This window comes from Silurus meridionalis, chromosome 15 (assembly GCF_014805685.1).
Source record: "Silurus meridionalis isolate SWU-2019-XX chromosome 15, ASM1480568v1, whole genome shotgun sequence".
NCBI lineage: Eukaryota > Metazoa > Chordata > Actinopteri > Siluriformes > Siluridae > Silurus > Silurus meridionalis.
In genome coordinates, this window is record NC_060898.1 from 4,675,128 (window position 1) to 4,688,487 (window position 13,360).

The 13,360-nt window shown below is 37.8% G+C and overlaps 1 protein-coding gene across 3 annotated transcripts in view; it reads left to right on the forward strand.

The window, feature by feature from the left end:
* The window catches only part of mmp17a (matrix metallopeptidase 17a), an 88,899-nt gene that overhangs the window by 46,415 nt on the left and 29,124 nt on the right, over positions 1-13,360 (forward strand). For all 3 annotated transcript variants that reach the window (XM_046868705.1, XM_046868706.1, XM_046868707.1), the window contains 2 exons: positions 2,091-2,223; positions 3,733-3,868. In XM_046868705.1, coding sequence (XP_046724661.1) covers positions 2,091-2,223; positions 3,733-3,868 — 269 coding nt within the window. The remainder of the gene's footprint in view (positions 1-2,090; positions 2,224-3,732; positions 3,869-13,360) is intronic.

Below are 13,360 nucleotides of genomic sequence, written 5' to 3' on the forward strand. Positions count from 1 at the left end.
TGATAATATCAGCAAAAACAAGAGTAGAAAAAGTAGTATCTTAAAACTAGAATGAAAAGTGATAAAAATTTTAATCTTTAAAACTATGTGAATTATGTTCTTGTTCTGTTTCTCTGGGAATATTAGTCACACAGACACCAGGATGTGTATGAAAGCTATCCAAAGTTTAATGAAAGAAAGAATGCATATAAAGTCCTCCATGACGACTATGAGAACATTGCGTTACAAATTAGTACACGACGAACCAAAACATTGTTGAAGGTTATTTCTTTGTACAAACGTAAGCATCTATCATAAAGATATAACTAAAGATATAAATTACTCCTGGTAGAATAAATAAATAAGTGAAATATTACTCAACACATACCTTTTTTTTTTTCTTTTTTTTTTTCTTTTGCACAGTATTCTTCATTTGGTTTTTCCTTTTTTTTCATGGATGCTTAGAATCAGTTTTATTCTTGCCAAGTCTGTTTGTTTGTTGCCCTAAAGGTAAAGATGTCTCTGACTACAAGAACTTTGTATTTACCGCATGCATGATGTATTCAGTTTGCATTGTGACAGCTAGCTATTAGGATTTAGTGTCATTAAAACACAAAATTTCATCATTCTAGCTAACATTTAAAAGATTGGGAATAATGCGTTTCTTTATTTCCTGAGTAAAAGATGCACATATTTGCTATTAAAGTAATTAAAGCCAGTATGATTTGTGACAGACATCTTTTTCTTTTGTGAATCTTTATTGGCTTTTATACTTTTTAGTAAAATTGCAATTTTATTGTATTATACTATATGCTCACAGTATTCTTGATTTGGTTTTTCCTTCTTTTTTTTTTTTCATGGATGCTTAGAATCGGTTTTATTCTTGCCGAGTCTGTTTGTTTATTGCCCTGGCATTTTCCTGTTGGTGAGCATGCTCTTGTGGATCTGTTTTTGGATCTGTCTGCCTGTCTTTTTTTAACAAAAGCAAACATTGCACATGCCTGACATTTAAATCAATGGATGGACTTGAACCCAAGGAAAATCTCACCTTTTTGTATAAAGGATTTTACAATTTTCCTAGAAGTTCATTCAAAATGTTGATACGTTTGTTTACAATTTTTTTCAGTATTTTGAAACGTTTGGATTTAAATTTTACAGTGAGCTCAGATTTCAGAAACTCACTGTACAGATGGGTCACATTTGTGCATTCGGTAGACACTCTTATCAACAGCAACTTATAGTTATTTTATTTTATTCAACTGGGCCATTGAAGTTTTAGCATCTTGCTCAAGAGCCCACAAAGGGCAGTTTTTTTTAGGACTGGGATCTGAGCTCACTGCCTTGCAATCAGAAGCCCAGCATCTTAACCACTGAGCTGAGATGTCACACCTGGATGGAAGACAAAATCATTTTCTGGATGAAGAATGGCCCAGTCACAGCATTAAAAAGTGATTTTTTTTTTTCATTTGAGAAAGCACATTAATTGTGAAATCTTGCCCACACTTTTGCCTGAGATGTGGGTAGAAGACCTCCCAGATGTTTCAGAGCGTAGGCAGAGATTTGACTTCTTTAGCATTTCCACGCTTTGCTGCGATTGCTGTGTAAACACAAAGCAATTTTAATAATGGGATTTGTTGAGACGGTGTCATTGAAGATGGCCTGTGTTATTGATCAGAGTAATTCAACATTTATACATACCTGTCTAAACAACATTGAGATTCGAGACACGGCAGCCCGCAGAGTAAAGATGCCCCGACGGCATGGTGTATGAAAGACCGAAATCAATTATTAGTTAATGTTTATTTAGAAGTTGAAATTGTTGCCATTGTTATAAAGTCCATTTTACGGTTAATCCGAGTGTGTTTGAGAGGTGGAGGGAAATCGAGCAGATGGCTGTCACTTAAATATCACAGAGAGACAATGAAGCTTGGGCGCACGCATTTGCTGCTCTGAAAGACTGGGACGGCAGCGAGAGCGATGATAAGCCGAAGGGCAAAATAAAGATACGAAGTATTTGAGATGCATTTTTTGCTGAGTATGCTTTATACATGCTTAAATTCTTATAGAGTAAAGCAAATCCCTTAAGAACCCCCTCTTCTCTGTGTATACAGGATTGGCTGAGTAAGTTCGGGTATCTCCCACCGGCTGACCCTGTGACCGGCCAACTGCAGACTAAGGAGGCTCTGACCAAGGCGATTAAAGCCATGCAGCGATTCGGAGGCCTGGAGGAAACCGGAGTGTTTGGTGAGCGTCTGCTTGCAACATCGCACCTTCTAGTGATTTCGAAGTTAAAAGAGCGCCGGTTATTTTTTGCATAGAACAAGAAACTCATTTATGAACTCTACGTGCCTGCTAATTTACTGTGGAAATTGGCTTGTGCTATTATTTATATCACTCACCAGGTGTGCGTGCTGGTTCGTTATGCAGACTCGCTCGTCTTCGAATTATTATCTCTGAGAAGATTGCTTCACAACGCTTTTATGATAGCCGAGCACAGGTATTTGAAGTGGAATAAAATGGAAGTTATGAAATGTATTGAAAAGTATTCCAAAGATAATAGAAGGGTCAGATAAGCAACAAGGCAATCGGCAATGAGAAAAGCTAGAAATGGCAAAGACTTCGCAATGAGCTTACAGCTTGCAAACTCCAGAACCAGGAATTGGTGTTAGAATTCACACACCTCATTGCGCAAATATAGGTTCATACTCGGTCTTTGTCCTTTCATACAGTGGCAACTTTCTGTTCTAATCGAAAAGCTAGCGTTATTCGTAGAAATACGAGTGGCGTTCAAGTCAAACCAGGTATAAAAATAGATGCTAGTGTGGTGGTACTACATGCAGTAGTAAGTGGTTAGTGTGTCTTATCACTGATAGGTGGCGCACTTGTGGTGGGCCAGTCCAATGATTGTTAATCAAGATGGCAGACAACAGTGCGTGAACGAAAGCTTAAAACTGGCACATATCTACAAGACTATCAATCAGTACAGCGATGAGACGCTCAGTAAGACATTTGGTATTGTGTAAAGATGGTCATATGTCCGTCAGTGATGTTCCCCGGTCATGTAGGGTCCCTGCCCACATTAGCATTTCAGCACTGATGTCAAAGTGAAGCTGATGGTGCAGGCTTACTGATAAATCTTAGTTAAGCACTGGGATATGCGGTTTCCACTTTTAGAAATTTGTTATTTCATTTTATAAACTCAAAAGTCCCGGTTTGACTTGAACATCCATTAAAATATTAATTACCAAGCTAAAAGGTAGGTTAGCAGGTAAATATTCATTCAAATTGAACAAAGGTTGTTAAGGATCTACTTGTTTAAAACCGCGAGATGATTTCGCTGAGTTATGATTGTTGTGCAACACTTGTACACCTGTGACTTCATCCTTATTCATTTTTTTTAGTCTTGGGATAGAAAATGGCATGTGCTTACCATATAATTAGCCAATACATGTTGATATACAGTGTGTACTGTATAAATTAATAATGTCTATAATTAAATCTACCTTTTCTCTCTAGGGTCTATGTATCAGGGTTGCACTTTTAAAGTGATTCATCACTCGGTATCGGCGGTAAAAATATAACAAAAAGTAACAAGACGACATCCTTTTTTCTAAGATTTCTAGAAAAATCTGATTATCTGTTAAAAAAAAAGTTGACAAAGAATCTTTTACAACAAATGATCAATAGTCCTGTATTATATATTGAAGTGTATTATACATGCAAACAATTGTGTATGTTTTTCTTTTTTTTCAGACCAGGCCACCTTGGGGTTAATGAAGACGCCACGCTGCTCACTGCCAGACATGTCGGAGACGGAGACAACGTCTAGCAGGAGAAGGCGAGCCCTTTCACCTCAGAAAAAGTGGGCCAAGAGACACCTGTCCTGGAGGTATAGTAGCTGAAGCTATACACTGTCATGCCAGGGTGTTGGTGGAACACTTACCATGGACTGTCCATTATAGCCTTGCAGTTTGCATAGGGACAGAGACAGAGCTTCGGATATGTGTGACAAAACAAGAGTCGTCTGTCTCGCTGCTCTCGTGAAAGGGAAGTTTATTAAAAAGCACTGAGCAACATATGGATTTAGCAAATTCATCAACACAGATGGGTGCTGATGGAGACTGATTTAGAGAGTTTGTGCTCCTGTAGCGAGAGAAAATGTGTGTGTGCACGTTTCCGCATGTCTCCCATAGGCACGGTGAATGCTGTACCACTTTTATTGATGGTAGAGGTTTTGGGCAGGCTTGTGAGGGGTTTTTTTTTTGTGTTTTTTTTTCTTTTATCCTTCCTTCTCTCTTATTATCAGATCCCGCTGAGATCTCACACATTCATCGGTACCGATCTTACAGCTCTGGTCTTGCCTCAACCAAAATTCTTCATCCCTCCTTATTGTGAAACAGATTCGGGCCACAGTATGATTCCTCAAACATACGAGTCAATTCAGTTGCTGGACTTTTTTTTTTTCCTTCTGTTTTTCTTTATTTCACAGCTCACTGGTTTGGTGTTAATTTGGTCTCTGTGCTTGTCTGTAAGGACAAATGTGTGAAGACCGAAAAGCTTTGTTAGGGAATTATCAGGACCAGTGGGTGTGCTTATTGGAAGGCCATTTTATTTCCAACACGGCATTCTTATTCATGTTGTAATTAAACGCCCCAAAAAAAAAACGCTTTGGGGTGAATTAGAATCTAACTGTTACAAGAACTACAGAATCATCCCAGCCATGCTTGTGTACATAAAGCCCCATCTCATGCAACCTACAGAATGGTGGCTGGCAAAGTTTTTCCATGGTAGTTCCTTGTCCAGCAGGTGAACTGTAACATACAGGATGTCAATGCAAACTGAAGATCCACATGCAAATGATATGCATAACATATACCTGAACATATACTTCAAGGCTCTTCTCTGTTCTGGCACCTAGGTGCTGGAATGAACTTCACTTAGATGTCCGTATAGCGGAGTCCCTGACTATCTTTAAGCGACGATTGAAGACCTTCCTCTTCCTGAAATACTTAAATTAGCACTTGTCAAGATTGCTTTGGAGAATTCAAGAGTTATATTTATATTAAGTTTATAATCTTGCGTAGATTTATTCATTGCTAGAGACTCAAAGCACTTTTGTACGTCGCTCTGGATAAGGGCATCTGCTAAATGCCGCAAATGTAAATGTAAATCAAAGTTGTGATTCTAGTAAAGCTCATGACTCATAATAGGCAACCAAACTGTAATCCATTTTAAGATAATGCAAGTTATATAGCAAGACAATCAGTTATCAGAAAGGCTCAGTGCTTATACATATAATAGAAATGGCGAGATTTGTTTTCCATGTTTTTCTTCCAGAAACAACAACTGAAAAAGTAAAATTTGACACTTACAGTACATGTTTACCCCAAGACTAACAGCCAATAATCCACCAAACCATTTCCACTCTCCCACATTTATCTCCTGCACCATAATAAAATTAACAATGAACCGTGAAAATTAAATCGTAATAGTAAATAAAAACAAATAGACCAAATTAGAGGCACGTTTTCATAAGGTTTTAAAGCCACGACGTACAGAACATCAAACAAAGATACTGAAGAAAACGTAACCTAATAAATAACAAATAAGTAACCGCAGAACGGCCAAATCCTATCGATGTTTCGAACTATTCAGGTTCACCCCTAGACCAATTACATGTTACATTCCTATTGAAAGGAGGATCGTATGCCGTTCCATGGGCACGTTCGTGGTCTGCATGAAATAAAACTTTCGTATGTAAAAAATTTAAGATGGCATAAGTGGCCATATTTAAATTAATCTGGCTATCAATATATTTTTATTCTAACAGTCAATTAGGATGGAAAGCCTTCATCTTTTCAAACTATGTAATTAGAAATTTCAAAATTTCAAATTGATCCTCTTATTAAATCCTTTTTTTTTTTTTTTGTAGTTTTAAAAATGATATCAGATCCCACACCCACACTGAAGCTCTGGATGGTGTTGAGGATGCTTTTGGGATCTCCATTCCACCAGTATCCTTTTTCTTGGGAATGGCACTCGCTCATCTTCCTTTTATACAGCGACTAATACTTTTATACTCAAGTAATACTTGAGTAGATATTCTCATTTATAGATATTCCTATTAGTTTGTCCTGTATTTCTTTAAATGACTTTAAAGGTCATTTAAGGTTTGTTTAAATTATCTTTAAGGTCATGGATATGAAGCAACTGAGGTTCACCAAAATCTAATAGAAATTTGGATTGGAAACTGTTTAAACCTGACACCATAATCTATAAATCAACGAATTAAAAGCGCTTTAATCAAAGCTCACTTTCATAAATCCACATGGTGTAAATGTTCCTGCTAACGATTTATGACAAATTTTATGTGTTCAGTTTAATAAATGTTTTATATAAATATTTGAATGTCTCATATAAATGTTTAAAAGTGTCCGTCATGGTTGGGTTCATATTTAATTTAGTTCAAATTAATTTTTTTCTTAAATTTAGGTTAAAAGTCAGATATGTGCACATATATAGTGTAGCAAAAGCTTATAAATTGTAAATCAGTAGACCGAATGCAGCTGAGCCTTATCCCCTGGTGCACCTGTTTTGTGTGTGTGTGTGTGTGTGTGTGTGTGTGTGTGTGTGTGTGTGTGTGTGTGTGATGGCTGCAGGAAGTAGCAGAGGAGTACACATGAGCCAGGTGAAAGGCCAGGCACGGTAATAACTCAAGTAATGGTCTGTTTTAGGAGCGATGATAAAAGCCTTATTTGATCTTAGAGTAATGGAGCAGGCATGAAGAGGGAGAATAAGAGAGTCAGAGAGGAGGAAAAAAGAGAGAGAGAGAGAGAGAGAGAGAGAGAGAGGGACTGGAAGCTGCCAAGCACTGTGAATTGTTGTTCTACAGATTGCTTCGAAAGAGATATATATTATACCGGACCCAGGAGGAGCAGTGGATCAATAGATCAATATTACAGGGTGGAAATATAGGCAGGAGTTGGCTGTAGTTAACATTCTTTTGTTGAAGTGTTATACTTCCTGCTAAAGTTACTTCTGGCTCACTGTCTGGGCGTCTGTATTATAGCTAGTAGCTAGATAGCTAAATTCATTTCTGTAGTTATCTTGGCTTTGGGGTTTATTTCCGGAGCCAAAAACGTCAAACTGTAGAAGCTTTTAAAATCCCCTGGAAAGAGTCGGAAGAGCTACATGAATGGCCTAAAGATGCAAGACATGACTGAGTAACTTGAGAACTATACGGATGGATTTAGACTGTAAATCATTTAGGACTGTAATATACATAAACAGTTCTGCATTTAAGGACTGATCACTGAACAGCACACCTCGGAAATGATAAAACTGAAATGAACATTCAGTGTCACCCAGATGAGGACGAGTTCCTTTTAACTCTTGTTCGTCTCAAAGTTTCTTCCATCTCAGGGAGTTTTTTCTTTCTACTCTCGCCACTGGCTCACTCATTAGGGATAAACTTATAGGCATTAAACTTCATATTTATAACCTCTATTTGTATAAAGCTGCTTTGGAACAATGTTAAAAGTTCTGTATAAAATCAAAAATAAACTGAACTAAAGAGTGAGGCAGAATAAGAATCGGATTATTGAGTTAGAATGTAAGTCATATTTAGTTAGAACGTAAATAGTGGGACGGAATGGTGATTCGGAATAGTTAGTTGGAATAGTGAGGCAGAATTGTGCATCAGAATAGAATCAGAATCAGAATAGAGTCAGAAAAGTAAGACAGATTGGTTAGTCTAAACAGTGAGGCAAATTAGGGATTCGAAATAGTGAGTCAGAATATTGAGGCAGATTAGTGAAGTAAAATAGTGAGTCAGAATAATAAGTTAGAGGAGTGAGCTGGAATAGTGAGGCCAAATAGTGAATCGGGATTATGACTCGGATTAATGAGTCTGAATAATGAGTCAGAGGAGTGAGCTGGAATAGTGAGGCAGAATTGTGAATCAGATTAGTGAGACAGAAAAGTGAGTAAGACGGAATAGTAAGTCGGTAGAGTGAGACAGAATAGTGAGTCGGAATTGTGAGGCAGAATAGTGAGGCGGAATAGTGAGGCGGAATAGTGAGGCGGAATAGTGAGGCGGAATAGTGAGTCGGAATAGTGAGGCGGAATAGTGAGGCGGAATAGTAAGGCAGAATAGTGAGGCAGAATAGTGAGGCAGAATAGTGAGTCGGAATTGTGAGGCAGAATAGTGAAGCGGAATAGTGAGTCGGAATTGTGAGGCAGAATAGTGAGTTGGAATAGTGAGGCGGAATAGTGAGACGGAATAGTGAGACGGAATAGTTAGTCGGAATAGTAAGGCAGAATAGTGAGGCGGAATAGTGAGGCGGAATAGTGAGACGGAATAGTGAGGCAGAATAGTGAGACAGAATAGTAAATGGGAATTGTAAGTCAGATTAGTGGGTTACAATAGTGGGGGGGAACAGTTAAGTGGAATAGAGAGACGGAACAGTGAGTCAGGATAGTGAATTGGATTAGTCAGACAGAATTGTACGCTGTTACGAAAATACATGCTGACAGTTACAGCATAATTGACCTCCTTCATGAAAATGAACCAAAATTACTATATTAAACATTATATAATAATCCTAACAATTGTATGTGTAAATGCTGCCACTGTACACTATTTTAACACAAAAAAATCATTTTCAACAATACATTTTCTTTTTTTTGTAGTGCAGTAGTACTGATCGTGGCATAGATTGATCCTGGACCACCCATTCAAACGAAACTATTTAAAGCTCTGCAAGATATCTAAATGAAATGCTTTAATATTTAATATTACTAGATTCCATTCTTGGTTCCTGCTCTCATTTCTGTTGATCTTTCTTTTCTAATCATCCTAAAGATCTGTGTAAACGTCTGTCAATAGTTAACCTCCCAGCAAAGGGAAACAGGTTTGGGGTAAATAAGCACATTTATGGTGTCAATCTCATGATTTTTTAAAAACCTCTTTAATAGAGTTTTGTGTCAAAATATACACAAACTCAGGATCCGAAGGTGCCAATAGTTTTTGAGCCTATAGAGTGTCTGTAGTTCGGCTGTAATGCATGCAGTCTGGATGAAGGGTGATATTGCATACAAAAAAAAGAAAGCATGTGCAGAAGCTTGTATTGAAGCCTGTACTTCACAGGCTGACAAAAATGATGTATAGCATCTGGTATATCACCCTGTAAAGTGTGTAAATATGCAGGGTGTGCAAACATATGAGAGAAAAATGTGCTCTGCGGAGTGTCAGAAAGCGAATTGGTTCAGAGAAATGGCTCTGTAGAAGGTGTGTGTGTGGGTGGGTGTGGGTGCGCACACTCAAATAGTGCTCAGGCACTCAGTGGGTATTGAGAGAGCGCTGATTGATTGTCCAGTGAAAAGCCACATCCAAGACTCCGAGCCGTGTGAGTGTGTACGAGATTCATGGGCACACAGTACATCGGGCAGTGCCAGTCAGATACAGAGCTTCAGGATAGGCTCATCGCTCCACATTAGTGCCCTACCACACGGGAGACCAGCCTCCCACTTGTTAACACTCAGTATAATTACCCAAATAGATTAGGAGTGATTGCATAGAAGCAAGTGGGTTTTTTTTTTCTCCCCGCAGTCCCATTGTGTTCTTGATTTCCCTTGTTGATTACTGAGGATTGGAATAAAAAGGAGTTACGATATGCATCTCACTGTTTGCTATCCTTCATTAAGCTCTATCATTTTTCTATCTATAAGATCCTGCTCAAACTTTAACCCTTCAGTTCCTTAAAATTGAATACACTCACAAACACACGGTGACACTTTGACTATACGCAGTCTCGGGGTGGATCTCAAGCAGCTTCCGAGGAAGTAATGATCATGGATTACACATTGCAACACACAGGACCCAGAACTTATTTCTAATCTTCTTGTCACTCACTATATATATATATATATATATATATATATATATATATATATATATATAAAAAGTGGGATATTTTATGTTAATTGTTTAGCTTAATTGTGCATGTTAGTGTCATGGCAACAGCTAGCTGGATTTTAGCTAGCAAAAATTGTAGGATGTACTAGTGGGTCTTTTTTATACACTAAAAGCTAACTAAAAGACACCATATTTAGAATGTCAAAGTGAAAAATCGCTAAAGAAAGTTGTGTTTCTTTTCTTTCTACAATACGTATCAAAATGACATGCTAATTAGATTTGTAGGCAAATGTGGCCGAGTTCTTTTTGTTCGCTTGTTTTTGTGTTGTTGTTGTTGTTGTTGTTGTTGTTTTTGTTGTTGTTTTAATTAGCATTGTGGCAAGTACCAAGAAGTAGAAGCGTTTTAATGCACTGGGAAGAGAGCTGATGGTGTAAAAAAGCCGTCAATTACTGTGACAAATACAATATTTTTTGAATAAACAGATACAAATAGAGATATGAATATGAAGCTATTTTTTTCATGGCTGTGCTGTTTATTGGTCGATTTGTTTTCGTTGATTTATTGATTGATTGTTACTTGACCACTGCACCTCTATGTACCGCATCACGTGTTTGATTGTGCACCTGATTCATGTTAACAGCAATTAGCACTTGTAATTAAACGCCTCGCTCAAGGCACCTTTTGTCTCTTATTTGTCTTTCCGTACTGTTTGTTTTGCCCATGTTTCAGTTCCGTGATTCAGTCCTTCTTCATGGTTGTTTTATGTTTTGTTGCAAGTGTTTAGTCTCGCATGTCTTGTTTCTCGTGTCTTAAAGACTCAAGAAATGTAAAATTTAAAAAGGCAAAAACATGACCTTAAGAATGTCTTTAACAACCTTAAACATAATTGTAATACAGCTAGTGTTTATTAATCATTCATTTATTCTTAGTAACTGCCTGGTCAGGCCAAGGTGGCTTATAATAGGCTACTGATATTAATATATTTTTTTAGAACTTGTACTAATACATGAAGCAAGTTGTGCAGACACTAATAATAACTACATGAGTAGAGTTAAAACAGTGGCAGGCCTTCAGTGGAGTCCGAATTATGACTCAATGTTATACAAGTCAAGTCAAGTTTATTTCTATAGCGCTTTTCACAACAGACATTGTCTCAAAGCAGCTTTACAGAAATCAACAGTCAAGGTGAATGTTGTGCATTTATCCCTGATGAGCAGCCGTGGCGACTGTGGCAAGGAAAAACTCCCTTAGATGTAATGAGGAAGAAACCTTGAGAGAAACCAGACTCAAAAGAGGAACCCATCCTCATTTGGGTGACATCAAGAGTTTGATCATAAATCTTTCAACAATACAGAACACTGGAGAGTGAGAACTAACATGAGTACTGGAGTATAAGATTACAAGTAATGTTCTTTCTACAGTCTTATACAGTATTTATGGTTATAAAACTAGGAGCTACTGAGCTCAACATTTGTGATCATCACAGATCCAGCATCAGCTTCTCCATGCCAGAGCCTTTAAACACTCCAGGAGGTCCAATGTCAAAACTCCACACGTAGTGGGATCCAATTGGCACTGGTACGTCTTTAGATGGTTCGGGATGTTTGCGAGACAGAAAGAGAAACACCATATAACAGAGCCCTGTATCAAAGACAGGTGATCATGTAAACCTCATGCAGCCAGAACGAATGCCATTACTAAAGCAAGAAACCCAATGAACACAATTCAACAAGTCTCTGACAAGTCTCAAAAACCACGGGTGATTTTTTGTTGTGAATTTTTCCAAGTATTATGGTTTTCCTTGGCATTCGAAAGGCATTTTCTGTGTTTTTATGCAAATTCTATAGGAACACAGAAGTATAAATAGCTCATAAATGGCTGATATTTCCTTCATTTTTTTTTAAAAAGTCCATCTTAAAAATGTCCTTGTTAGTGTCTTGGAATGAAAAAAATAAAATTTGATGTACAATATATCCGAATTATGGCTGCTGCAGTCCTTTATTTTAGTAATCGCGTATTTTAACGATTATTAATCGAGTAATCGCATATGAAGTACTTTTTCTTTATTAAAGCGCAATATTAAATGAGAGAGAGAAAATGAGACAGGGCTCTTAAAATTAACAAGTCATTTGGCTTCAGAGTTTAGCGGGTGGTGCGCCAGTAATAATGGTCCGTGTGAAGCACAGTTCCATGCGGTTAAATGGACCAACATGAAATCTGATTGGTTAAAGCAGCATCCTTCAAGTAACATGGATTTTATGCCAGAGGCATCTGCCGTGCTGACTGTGAAGGCTCACAGCAGTTACCTTTGACACATGATGTGACGGCTGAAATCTGATTGGATAGAAACTCCAATCTACAAAGGAGCGCTAGGCAATTAAGAGAATAGAATATTTGAAATAATTTTATACATATTCATGGACAAGCTGAGCCCAGTTATGCATTCATACTGTGCTAGGATATTTATTCTTTAAAAGTTTTTTTTAGATACAGTACACAGATACAGTAGTATTATTACGTTCCACCCTTAATGCACAATATCAATAACATGACAATGAAATTGAACAGCCTCCTAAAAACGGAAAAAGATTATGGCTGCTTTTTGTTTCAAGCGGTGACCTGAGTAAATAGTGCAGAAAGGAAAGTTGGAATGAATACCTATACACCATTTAGGATAAGAGGCTCAAAATGTAATGACATGAGAGAGATCATTAAGCAAAGAAAAAGCCAGAAATCTGTCCATAGGCTCATTCTCAATCTCTGTAAATAATAAATACATCCATTTTGTTATCTCCACAGCCTTTGTCTTAAGCGCATCATTTGATTCTGCGTTATGTACCAGTTCCAGTCACAAAGCTTCAAAAAGAAAGCAAAGTGTAATGATTTGTAGCAGAGTAAAACATTTTTTGCCAGAGGGCCATTAACTTTTTTTTTTTTCATTTTAGAAATGACAAGCGATTGTATTCACGCTGTATGACCAAAAGTTTGTGATGACTTCATCATCACGTCCATATGTCTCCAAATCTGGATGCACACAATTGTATTTCTATAGTTACAATTTCTCTTCACTGGAACTAAGAGATCCATAAAGACATGGTTTGCCAAGGTTGTGTGGAAAAGCATGGACTTTGACACCAGTGACCGTTGTTGTACTGTTCCTAAATCCAGTGAACTATCTAGGAGACTGGTAGCTCAGTGGTTAAGGTGTTGGGTTACTCATTGAAAGGTTGGGGGTTCAAGCCCTGGTATTGCCAAGCTGCCACTCTTGGGCCCTTGATCAAGGCCCTTAACCCTCTGTGCTCCATGGGCGCCGTATCGTAGCTGACCCTGCGCTCTGACCCCAGCTTCCAAGCAAGCTGGGATATGGGAAGAAAGTATTTTAGTTATGGAGATGCACATCCTTAATATAGACCCACTCGCAGTATCTGATTATTTACAGCCACATTCAAGACAAAATGTTGGCA